Source organism: Nycticebus coucang, chromosome 2 (genome assembly GCF_027406575.1).
Source record: "Nycticebus coucang isolate mNycCou1 chromosome 2, mNycCou1.pri, whole genome shotgun sequence".
Taxonomy (NCBI): domain Eukaryota; kingdom Metazoa; phylum Chordata; class Mammalia; order Primates; family Lorisidae; genus Nycticebus; species Nycticebus coucang.
In genome coordinates this window covers 89,300,405-89,313,682 of record NC_069781.1, presented here as the reverse complement: position 1 = coordinate 89,313,682, position 13,278 = coordinate 89,300,405, and the positions used below count along the sequence as shown (strand labels likewise).

General features: G+C 37.8%; 1 protein-coding gene across 1 annotated transcript in view; it reads left to right on the top strand.

Moving 5' to 3' along the window:
- GNAQ (G protein subunit alpha q) overlaps window positions 1–13,278 on the top strand; it is a 328,961-nt gene that overhangs the window by 218,697 nt on the left and 96,986 nt on the right. The window contains exon 3 of the mRNA XM_053575717.1: window positions 9,505–9,659. Coding sequence (XP_053431692.1) covers window positions 9,505–9,659 — 155 coding nt within the window. The remainder of the gene's footprint in view (window positions 1–9,504; window positions 9,660–13,278) is intronic.

Sequence of the window (13,278 nt, the reverse complement as noted above, 5' to 3'; positions counted from 1 at the left end):
GAGTATTTCTTTCTTCTTCTTCTTTTTTTTTTTTTGTAGAGACAGAGTCTCTCACTGCACCGCCCTTGCGTAGAGTGCTGTGGCATCACACAGCTCACAGCAACCTCTAACTCTTGGGCTTACGCGATTCTCTTGCCTCAGCCTCCCGAGCAGCTGGGACTACAGGCGCCCGCCACAACGCCCGGCTATTTTTTTGTTGCAGTTTGGCCGGGGCTGGGTTTGAACCCGCCACCCTCGGCATATGGGGCCGGCACTCTACTCACTGAGCCACAGGCGCTGCCCTAGAGAGTATTTCTGAATTAAATATATTAAGATCTACAAAAAGTGCCCAACTGAAAATGCTAACAGTTTCAAATTTATTAGCCTAAAATTATTAATACAGTTTTTAAGAATATTTCAGGCAATTGTATTAAATAGTTAAAGTATATAATATGTCTATATTGCAAAAAACTAGAACCTGAATAAAGTACACGAAGGTACCAAGTAAAGTATTTTTGCTCCTTTTCTTTACTTCAGTCTATCTAAATTGATATATAAATGTTTTAATTTTTAGGAAGAACTTTATATTTGAAAATATTTTTAAAAATATATACATCTCTTTGCGTAAGACCAATGTAACAAAACTGATTTGCTGATCAATAAATAAATATCTGGGGGCGGCGCCTGTGGCTCAGTTAGTAGGGCATGGGCCCTGTATACCCAAGGGTGGCGGGTTTGAACCCAGCCCTGGCCAAACTGCAACAACAACAACAAAAAATAGCCGAGTGGTTGTGGCGGGCACCTATAGTCCCAGCTGCTCGGGAGGCTGAGGCAAGAAAATTGCCTAAGCCCAAGAGCTGGAGGTTGCTGTGAGCCGAGATGCCATGGCACTCTACCGAGGGCTATAAAGTGAGACTCTTGTCTCTTAAAAAAAAAAAAAAATTTTTTTTAAATAAATAAATAAATATTTTAAAGATATATAACATTAACTATTTTAGTAGCCTTTTTTATACTTAACCATTTTCTCAACAGTCATCCAATTAACTTTTCACAATTGTTTCTTATATATAAAATTCCTAAAACATGAACTCTAATTTAAAGTGACAAAAAAAAATAAAGCAACAAATTACACATTATAACTTACTAAAGATATTTACACAAAATACATGCTTCATAAGATGTGTGTCCCCTTCTTTTCTTCTCTTTTTCCTACTCGGATTCTGTATGTTTCATTACTCTTTTTCTTAGAACAAAGGGGTTCCACTGCTGTTGTTTCTTTTTATATTTTTATTAACGGAACAGTTTCTCACTCTCTGAGTTTAAAGGTCCCTTAAACAACGTATCCTAGAGGCTCCTTTTTTCTTCTCAAGATTCTCAAGCCTTTCACTTTCAATTTTTCCAAACACAGTTTCTCAAATGTTTGAAACTGCAGAGGTCAGATTTCACGTGGGATATTCCAGAAAGGTGCTATTCCCTGTACGGGACTCTGGAATTCTCAGAAGCATTTGGGCCTCCCTTTGTTAGTTGTTAGAAAGTGTGTTCTTTTTCAGGCTACCAAGCTGAACAGGAGAATCTGCTTCATCTATTTTTTCTGTTGTCAAACAAAATAAAATTCCAAACCAGCAGCAATATATACTCCTCTGGTTAATAAGATTGTAGGAACGCAGACATCACAGAGGACTAAAATGATTAGGTTTGTCTGGGATGTAATATCAGGAAATGAACCACATACAGTATGTGATCTCATAAATGAAGATGATGTAAATCCATAAAGCAGGCATTTACCTTTCATGCCAGAGTGGGTGAGAATCAATCAATGAGTTGTATTGTTATGTAAAAGCAACCCCCAGTTTTGTTGCTGGGGGTCTCAGTCTCTAGTCAGTGTTTTCAAAGCATGATCCATTAGAACACCAGTCTCATCAACAGATCTGGAAGGAAAAAAAAAATCTATGGTCAAATGAATTTGGAAAATGTAACAATATCTCTAACTCTAAGCTTATGAATTCCTAGCACCATCACCTATCAAAACTTCTGAGTTCTACAACACAGATGTTTGACTTTTTATAAATGTTCTTCACATTTATCTTATTTTGACTTTAGAATCTATTTGTTAAATAATTATTAAAATTTCAATTAACTAATGTTCCTCAAATGTTCCTTGAAAGTAGCCATAAAGATGATCATTTTGATTTTTAATGAACATGTTTGTTTTTAAAAGTATCTGTCCATTTAATTTTTTCTTTGTATAAACTCTGAAAATTAACTTTTTTTGGGGGGGCAGTATTCATGTAATAGATGTGTATAATATATACATACACCTATACTATGATATTATCAGAATCATGAAGGTGATAAGTAACCCTTCAAAGGATACAAAATTTTATTATTATATTGTACCTTAAGATTTTACAGACCTGAAGGCAAGATTCTTTGTAATGGAATCATGCAATTACATCAATCAACTCACTCTTCAGAACATGTTACTCTAGGCTGGATTAGAATTTGACTTACAGTGTCCTTGATACTGATAATTATGACATGACAGAAAAACAAGAAAAAGAAAAATGACAAGCAGAGAACTAAATAAAAGAATATTTATACAGAAAATTATAGTGGTCAGTCCGTGAAAGATTGAATTACTTGAAAAGAATAAAAATATTTTAAACAATAAAGGAGTATTTCCTCCACCCAAGAAGGAATCCATTTGATGTTAGAACAAGCAAATATACCCTGTAGCGAAGCCAAACAAAAAGGAGAAATGTATTTCCAGCAAATATTTTTTGGGAAAGGCAATATGCCTTATAGTCATTGATTGCCCTGGTGAATACCATAAGGGAGATCAAAAAAAAAAAAAAATCAAATTTACAATGGGTTAATAAATCATTTGGTAAAGTCTTAGTAAAAGAATATGTGGCAGTTTAATAAACTTTCTTAACTAATATTTTGTTATCTGGAACATTTTATTTAACATTAATTCTATACTTTATCAGTGTCTCGTTTATTGCCTAACTCATGGGAGATAACAATTTGTCGAAGTAGGATGGGTACAATCCTTGCACTTTGGGAAGCTGAGAAGGGAAGATCCCTTGAGCCCAGGAGTTCAAGACCAGCCTGAGCAAGAACAAGCCCTATTCTCTACTATAAATAGAAAGATTAGCTAGCTGTGGTGACATGTACCTGTAATCCTAACTACTCAGGAGGCTGAAGCAGGAGGATCACTTGAGCCCATGATTTTGAGGTTGTAGTGAGCTACGATGATGCCAGTGCACTCTAGCTAGTGTGACTTAGCAAGCCCACAAGATTTCACAGTAATACTTGTACTAGGCATTTTACTAAGATCTCTTAATTTTCCTAACAACCCTATAATGAATGGTTATCCCCATCTCATGGGTGGCAAAGCTGAAGTTCAGAAGTTTGAATGACCTACTCCAAGACATGAGTTATGATTGAAACCTGGTTTGGTCTCAGGTTATTGTGCAAGTCTTCTTCTTCACTATTATAGTTCCCAGAATTATTCAGTGAGAGATTCAGTGGTCTCCATCTGTTACCCAAGGTTAAGAGGGATGTTGGAGCTTAGCAAAGAAAAATCTATAGGTCCTTACCACTGTAGAATTCTACACATGAGAGCTGTAATCTTCATGAAGGACTTCAGAAGGCAGTGTCATATAGTAATTTGTAGTTTTGCTGAGCCACGAGTTGAATCATAAGTGTGGAGAGGTTGTTCTGTGGGAATGAGTCACTCACAACATGAACCCAGCCAGCAGCAGCTCAGTGTGACTTGGCTGTTCTTTGTCATTTATGCAGTAATGCTCCAAAAAAAAGATACAGCAACAACTTTTGCCCTGAGTATAATGCACCTGAAGGAAGGTCAGAAAAGGCAAAAGCAGGCTGGTGAATCTAGTTTGTATCAAAGTTTTTTGCTGGAAATTTTATGCTAAGAGGTGTTTGCATATTTAAGGAACTCAGAGATCCAATATTCATCCAGTAAGGGCCTCCAGAATGTTATTTCACGTTTGAGCAAATTAAGTCTTGAGTAACTTGGCCAAGGTTACAGAACCTAGTTAGTATTTGTCCCATGGTTTATATTTCGTGTCCTATTTTTTCTTTGCTTTTTGAGCAACTAGTAGCTTCAAGTGTCAGGCTTTGCCTTTAAGTATTTTATAGGCATTCTGTGATTTAGCCCTGTAAAATAAGTTCTATTATTAACCCCATTTAATAGATTGAGAGAGTGGTAATTAGGAAGCAAAGGTTCAGGATGCTAAATAGTTTGCACAAGGTCACACACTCAGCTACTGCTACTGGGTGGAGATGGGATTATAACACAAGCTGTCTTGTTTCAGTGGCCTTCATTTTATTCTGTGCTTCTTTCAAACAGAAAAAGGTAAAAAAAGTTAGGATTTTTTTTTTTTACAGTTTATTTAGAAATTTGAAAGTTTTTCTTCATAGTCAAATACCAAAATGGAAATAAGCACCAAGAAAAACCGCAAGCAGAAGGATGTTAGGCTTGGTTCAGAATTGAAAGGGACTCTGACAGGGCTTTTTCTGATTCGGAGGTCCTCTGGCTTGGGCATCCTTTCCCACAAGCAGGCCTAAGGAGCTGCGTGTTTGTGTATGAGAGCTTCAGCAAATGTGGACGTTACCATTTGGTTTTCTACTTCAGGAGCATAGGAAACAGAATCACTGTGACATTCCTGTCTAAAGCCATTTCCAGTTGCTAATGAGATTCTGAAAATCTTTCCAAAGTGACTGAGATCTTTTTCATTTCATCTGACAGTTTGGTGTTCTGTGGATAGGGTGAGACCCACTGTGGTAGGACCTCAGTTCATCTTCCCCTTTGCACAAGCAACTGTGGAAATATCAACACGTCTAAGATTTACCTGAATTTTATGACCATGGAGTCATGAAAACAAGACATTACCACATTGGCACATCTTGTAGTTTCCATGTGGTCTTTCCCTAGAATTCTGCCAGAGTTCCTGAGAGTAACTACTTAGTTCTCACAATGTTCTCTCTAATGCTTGCCACCAGCTTGCTAAGAATTATGAATGCCAGCATTCATCATTAAACATTTCCACACAGTATACTCAGTGGTAACATAGAATGAAATCGAATTTTATTGTACATTTTGTTTATATAATTCATTAACTCATACCTGTTTTGCTTTTTAGCACACAATGTTCAAAGTAAACAGGGTGGTCAGTTGTAATTGACTTGTTTATTGTAACATTGGAAGTGACTTCTGTCCTTTTCATCATAATCTTTTTTTCATTAATAATGGTTTCATTTAGCATAATTACTTGTAATTTTCCTTACTATTTGACAGTGGACAAAAAGAAAAAAGGATCTAATTTATCTTCCTACTGTGACTGAAAAATATCCTTTCCACATACAGAACATTTTTTAGAAAAAAATTGAGAGGACTTTGTTTTCATTGGGGACATTTATATTGACAATTTTGAAACTGTGTATATTTTGTAAAATGCCATCATACTTTTAAATAACTTAAGGGAACCTCAGATGAAAGCTTTTATATAAATTCAAATTATGGTTGATATATATCTGAATGTCATTTTCCAAAACAGTAAGGTTGGAATTAAACAATGAAGCTTAGGAAGCAGTAAAAGTGATTTAGAAATTCTGACCTCGACAAAAGCAACATGGTGTCTGTTTTTGAGGGCAATTTTTTTTCTTAGATGATGGAGAAGTTAGGAGTTACTGGTTCATCACAAGAGAGTTTTTATAGCTGTCACTGTAGACGTTAATTTGAATTAAGAGTCAACATGAAGCATCCTTATAAGACTGTTTCACAGTTAAAAGACAATGCCATGTTGACTTTATACCCAGAGGCTGTGTTCATGCTGATCCTCCTCCTCGTTGGTGTAGTGCCTCTTCTGCTTAACTTACCAACTAAATCTTACCTTCTCCCTGACACCTCATTTCACCTCAGTCCATATACTAAGCTATACTTGGTCCATTCACATGTAGCTTTGCTCATGTACGTGTTTTGCCCTGTAACGTCAGGTGTGGTTTTAAAATACTAAGATCTAGTCTCTCTGAACAATACCCTATCCTCCTAAAGGGACAGTGTCCTAACTCCTTGATGTCCTGTGCATTGTAGATATATTAATTATGTATTTACAGTTATACAGTTTATGGCTAGAGGAGACCGTAGGTGATTTGATTCACCTGCCTTACCTTATTTATGGGCAGGGAAAATTAAGTTATAAAAAGATAAAGTAGTTTTCCTGAAGGTAGTGTTATGGATAAATCGGAACTAGAAGTTAGAAATTCTGGTTTCCAGCTTTGTTCAAATTCTGTTCTTCCTTCAAAAAATATTTGTGGAGCATCTGTCATTTGGCTAGGCCCTGAGTATGTCTTGGCACTTACTACCATGATTAGGGAGGAATATACAGTGGAACCTCCATAGTTGACCACCTCCTTAAGTTGACCTAATTTTCATAGACCAGACATGCACCACATGTACTTATCAGGACAATAGGCCTGGTTTCTTATGTTGACCACCTTCTTATGTTGACCCATTTGTTACAGTCCCTTAGGTGGTTAACTCATGGAAATTTTACTGAACTAACAAATATTGTACAAATACATGCACATTGCCAAAGTAAGTGTTGTTTGTTATTTAAGGATTGTGTAGTCCTATGAGAGTAGGTAACTGATGGGAGAGTTTCTTCAGAAGCTGTCTTTGACTAGTCTTGGCATCTTATCTATGCAATTAGATTAAATAAGTTATTTGTTGTAGTAGTAGTTATTTGTTGTAGTAGTAGTTATTTAAATAAGTTATTTGTTGTTGTAGTAGTTATTTAAATAAGTTATTTGTTGTAGTAGTAGTTATTTCTTTTGGACCCTCGCTCGGGTCCAAAAGAAATTAGGGCTGGTCAGCCACAACCCTTTCTATCATTATATAGTTAGAAGAGGGATAAGGTAAGTCATAATTATTAACATAAGGCAAAATGTAGTATTTCCACGATTCAAAGAACACAAAGATCACCTTTTTTGTTTTTTTTGGGTTTTTTTTTTTTTTTAGACAGAGTCTCACTATGTCACCCTGGGTAGAGTGCCGTGGTGCACAGCTCACAGCAACCTCAAACTCTTGGGCTGAAGTGATTCTCTTGCCTCGACCTCCCAAGTAGCTGGGACTACAGGCACCTGCCACAACGCCTGGCTATTTTTTGGTTGTACTTGTCATTGTTGTTTGGTGGGCCCTGGCTGGATTCGAACCCACCAGCTCCAGTGTATGTAACTGGTGCCCTAGCTGCTTGAGGTACAGGGCCCAGCCACACTTTTTTTTTTTTTTTAAGAGAGAGGAGAAAAGTGACAGAAAACTCCTTCAAGAGATGGCATATGATACAGCCTCTGAACAAAAGCTCTTTAAGGAAGTTACAAAAAAAAAAAAAAGAAGAAAGAAAGAAAACTTTGTAATAGAGATGTGGGCATGGGAATCAAATTTAGGATTGTAGAGATATATATGGCCAGGGGAATTGAATTTAGGATTTTATCAAGGATGATCATTGTCCTATCTCAGGACACAGTAAGAGAATTTGTTCATATTCTGTGAGCAAGGGCCAAAGGGAAGCATTGAAGCAGGACAGGAGACACCTGCTCAGGTTGGGCAGAGAGAGGAAGGGATGCCTGTCTGCTAGGAGGAAGCCCAGTTGGGCAGGCAGAGCAGACAGGTCCAGAAGGGCCCCAGGGAATCCCAGAAGCTTGACTAGGGTGATAGGTGCTGCTGAGCAGCCTAGAGTAGCGTTCGGGATTCCCGGAGGAGCCAGTGATGTTCTGTTTCAAAGGTTGAGCCCTATCTGGGCTGTGGGTTCAGGAGGAGGATTTCAGGCAGATGAGGTCTCTGGTGGGATGGCAAGGCACATTCCCTAGACAAGGACTCAGTACAGAATTCATTTCCAAAATCGGGGTTCAGGGTAGAGGTAGGGCTTCGCAGTCACCAGAGCTGATTGTCACCATCAGAGCAGAACTAACCAGAAAGGTGATTGCTTCAGTCTCCGTGTGTTGAGCTTGTTGTAACCTTAGGTCAAGATCAGTCCGTTGACATGGGGCCCTTCCCACTTACAGGAGAGAAGGAAGATAAAGAGTGGGTGCCAGACAGGGTCTGACATGGATTCAATTTGTTAAAATTCTATCTCCTTAATACTCTATGAAATGAATAATTTGGCCATGATGTCATCATGATAGCCATTCACTAACCTTGTTACAAAGTTCATATTTCTGCACAAAATCGGGACTATTACAATAATTATCAGCCATCTGTCTCCAATTTCCAAGGTAATAGTCATTTATGTTTATTTGCAGGTTTATATGTATATATAATTTGTGTGTATATTACATTCCATGAAACATTTTATTGGGATTGTTAGTGGTGTATTCTAGCTAATTTGAGGGTTGACTAAAAAATATTTTTATGTCAATCCTGTTGGAAAAAATGTTTAAATCTCTTTATCTCTTTCCTGCTAAATGTAGTATAATGAAGACAATAAAGATCTTTTCATTGTTAAAAACTTAAATACAGTTCTCAATCTGATAATGTAGATAAGACAGATATAAAATAAATACCTGTTTTGCAGTTTGGGGATGTATGTGGGAGTAGAGAGTTACTTGTCCAAATTAAATTATCAATGTTAAATATTCTGCTAGTAGTTTCATACTCTATCTTAAAAGTAAACTGTAGAAACTAATGCTTATTAGTGGCTGATTCTGATTGAGTTTCTGCTAAGACATATAATACCCGTGAGCTGGGTATACTATATGTCTGATTGTAGTAAACTATAAACATACAGGGATAATTATTTTGCTTTTTTTCCCTTAATAGAATTGTTTTAGGATTATGCTAATTACCTAAAAACCATGTTATGTGTAGCATGACATTCTCATTGTTTTGATGGGAGAGCTGACTGTGCCACCTTCCTCTATCTAATCAACTTTAAGTAGCTTCAGCGTTTACTCCAGAGCATTATTTTTCAACCTGTTTTATTTCACATCACACTTGAACCTATAGTTAAACTTTCCGTGGCACACTTAATTATGTTGATTTAAAAAAAGAATGAAAACAAGAATATACTTACTGTGCTTTGAACTTATTTTAAAAATATGATCTTTAAAAATTTTCACAGCATATTGAAGATCCTCTCACAGCACACCATTCTGCCATGGCACACCAGTTGAAAATTGCTACTCTAGAGGGAAAGATTTGAGACTGTTTTCTCTAAGAAAAACAGAAAATATGAAGTGTTACTTTGTTATAAACTAGTTAGGAAGCTGTTATATGAAGGAAGATGTCGCCTGAATTGTATACAACATAATGTGCAAAGCATTTGGAAAGTAATGGAAAAGGTATTAAAATTGCCACCTTTTATTTTTTTTTTTTATTGTTGGGGATTCATTGAGGGTACAATAAGCCAGGTTACATTGATTGCAATTGTTAGGCAAAGTCCCTCTTGCAATCATGTCTTGCCTCCATAAAGTGACCACCTTTTTTTTTTTTTATTTAAACAGGCTCATGCACAATTAGTTCGAGAAGTTGATGTGGAGAAGGTGTCTGCTTTTGAGAATCCATATGTAGATGCAATAAAGAGTTTATGGAATGATCCTGGAATCCAGGAATGCTATGACAGACGACGAGAGTATCAGTTATCCGACTCCACCAAATAGTGAGTATCTACCCAGGAAACCCTCTGGAGCTTTCTCTGTGCTTTCATGCGGATGTCCTCTGCAATATCATAAATTTCTGCAGCCTATGCTGTGTATATAGTATCAAAGTAAGGAAGTATAGATATCAGACTTGTGCCAACCTCAAAAGTCTAGATAGATGATAAGGGACTGAATCATGGATCAGGTGGTATCATGCATCAAGGTATCATGAATGAGGGAGACTATTTCTTTGCTGTTTTCTGTTTGAGAAACAAACTGAAGAATCTGGGAATGTGATTTCACCAACCTGTCTCCTCCCTCAAATTGCAAACTAGTGATTCTCAGACACATGCACCCTTGTGACTTAAAATCTTGTAATAATAATTTTTGATACAAATTCTGATCTTATTCATATGCTAGAAAACACCTACACATATTAGAAACTGTAAACAAAAATGTTTGATTATAGCTTCCTAAAACATCAGACTTCCTACTCTTCAGCTTTCAGACCCACAACCTTGACTGCTTTCTGAGAGCCGCTATTATGTATCAACAGATAGGTTTTCCTTTGCATGAAAATTGTGTCAGGAGTCTAATTTTGCATGCATTCCAGAATCACTTTGTAAGCTGTCAGTCAAACTCATGTGTCCTGGGAAAGATTTGCATCCTAGGGAGATGTGTTAATTCTCTAGATTAAATCTCATCCAATAGAAAGTAAAGATTTGGCAATCATTGGATTAATGTAATCAATGTAGTCAGCAATCTAGATAATCAGGCGCCTGCATAATGGAGGTTGTTTTTGTAGTATTTAGCCAGATTTCTGTCTACATTAATTATACTAATCCAGTATTTGCCTCTTGTTTGGGGTCTGGGCAACAGAAGAATGGGTGGAAAGTATTCAGCAGCCTCACTTTATGATAAAGTGGCCCACGGCATGAGAGCAGGTCCTTGGGGAAGATAGGGAGCCCAGTAGGCTGATTGGCATCACTTAGTAGTGCATTAAAGATCCAACAGCTATGCAACTGTTTTTTCGATCAAGTTATCATGTTTTACCCTGCTTTGGGGCATTGTATAAGATACGACTCACATTAGCCACAGAAATGTTGCCTGGTCAAAGTATCTCCTGTATTTCTATGGTAAATTTGAAGTGCACGCTTCTGGAATGTGATGTAGTGTGCTCTTGGGGTTAACTAACCTTAACCCCCTGCGCCTCTGAAATGTGTGCTTTTCACATCCCTTTTCTTCTTCCTTCCTTCTTTCACACCTTCTCGTTGCTCTCTGGGCTTTTGTGCCTTCCCTCACTGCTTCCACCCATTCTCCTGCCTCTCTCCTTCCTCCCTTTGTTCCTTTCTCCTCCTGGGCTCCCACCATGTAAGTTTCTGAGACTACAGAGATGGAAAAGATGCGTTCAGCTCTGGTCTGTTCCAGGTTCTGCCCCCTCCACTGCTGATCAGCTGTCTTTCTTTTACTTCCCGCTCCCTTTGACATTTCAGGTTCCCCCTGCCTCCCCGTGGTGCTGCTGTGTCTTAGCCGGCAGCCCCTGCCTGTGCTCACCAAGTCTTCTGTCTGCTTGTTACCCCTGCACCCTCATCTTGGAATCTCTGGCTCTTTTTTAATCCTTTCTACTTCTTACTTTGCTACTGTGATGTCTTGCCCTGGCCTTTACCAACTGATCCTTCATTATGAAGTTACATTTTACTAATATATTCTCCACCTCTCACCATTTTACTTCTATCCCCTATCTTTTCATTTTTATTTTAACTCTTATCTCTTCCCTATCTGTTCTGTTCTTTACCTGTCAACTCTTCTCACCATGAAGAGACCTGCCACTGGGAGTCAGAGCACCTGTAGCTAATAGTTGAAATATGTGGCTGCCCAGGTTAGGTTTCCCCCTCACAGTTTGCCTCCTGCTCCTGTGATAGAGCCTCAGAAAGATTCCTCTTTGTACTGGGGACACCTGTATCTGCAACTGTGGGACAAAATTTCATCACATCTTTGATGGCATTCCCTTCTAGTCTAGGTCCATAGATTTCTAGCCACATTCCCAGCAGTTAGCACAAGAGCTGGATGCTGCCAGATCTTCTTGTTTTCTAGTCTGGACAGTTTCTCCAGCCCCTGTCAGTACTGTGATCCTGGGGGAAAGCGTCATCTTAGAATTCTGTCATTACAGGCTGAATCTACCATAGAAACATACCTGCTTTGTGGGCGCGTCCCTTATGGTAGAGCCAGATCAAGATGGGCAATGGCATAGGCTGATCCAGACCCTTCGGGTAATCATTCTTTAATGATTTCTGCTTTCCCCTTGTGGGGATGAGGAGAAATTTATTTTCTAAATTATAAATAAGTGGGTGTATGCGCATATTATGTATGTATACACACACACCCCTAGTTCTTTTTTTTTTTTTTTGCCGTTTTTGGCCAGGGCTGGGTTTGAACCTGCCACCTCTGGCATATGCAGCCAGCGCCCTACTCCTTTGAGCCACAAGCACTGCCCGCACACACCCCTAATTCTTTTTAAACCATATTTTAGGCTGAAGTAATAAAGTGAATTATAGCAATATGTCCTTATATACTTTGCCATCTCAGTACGTGCCTTTTTAAAAAAAAAAAAAATAGGACATTTTCCTACATAGGAAATAATACAATAGTATACCTAACATTAATAATCCATTCTTTTTTATCACTTTATATGTAGCTCATACTCAGATTTCCCAAATTCTTTCAAAATGTCCTTTAGAGGTGGTTAATTCTAGAACTGTGCATTGCATCTGTTTGTAATGTCCCTTAAGGCTCTTCTAATCTAGCAGAGACCCATTTTGCATTTCACTGGCATCTTCAAGAGATTGGCCTAGATTTGCCTGATTGCTTCTTATACTATGATTTAGCTTGTTCCCATATCTCATGGATTTACTGTAAACTAGAAATTACATTTAAATTCTTTATGTCAGATTCAAGTTAAATGTCATACCTAGAACACGTTAGAGGTGATGTTATATACTGGCTTGCCCATAGTTGTTGAAGTTAAGATATGCAACAGTATTAGGGTAGTGGGACCCCCCATTATAAAGTTATATTTTTCTTCTTGCCGTGTTCCTTTGTCGCTAAGTCCAGTTCCCCTTAGATTCTTCACCTAATGCGTTTATTCCAATTAATAATTCTTACCTGATTTAATAATCCCATTAGGATTAGATTTGTAAAAGAATGATTTACTACTTTTAATTTATTGATCTTTCATCGGCATTCTTCTGTAAAGCAGATTTTCTCTTTAGTGGTGCTATTTGGTTTCTGATTGGAAAAGTGTATGTTTCAATCTTTTGTTTAAAATCTGCAATTTATTGCATGGACTAAATACATGGTAATTGTATAATTTATCATCCAAACCAGGATGTGCTGAGAAGGAAGGGTTTGCTAATAATAATTTCAGTGACACAGCAGGTTCAACCTGGGAATCTCCAGGATAAGCAGAGACATTTGGTCACTATAGCTAAGTGAAACCTATGGAGGTTTGTTTGCTGGCTTATTTCCTTCTTTTCCCTAGAATACTCTGTTTACTTTAAGGGAAATAGAACCATTTTATTCCTGCCTGTATGTAAGGAGTTGTATGTAGGGACCAGAGTTAACTGGCCCCAAGTTTCTGGT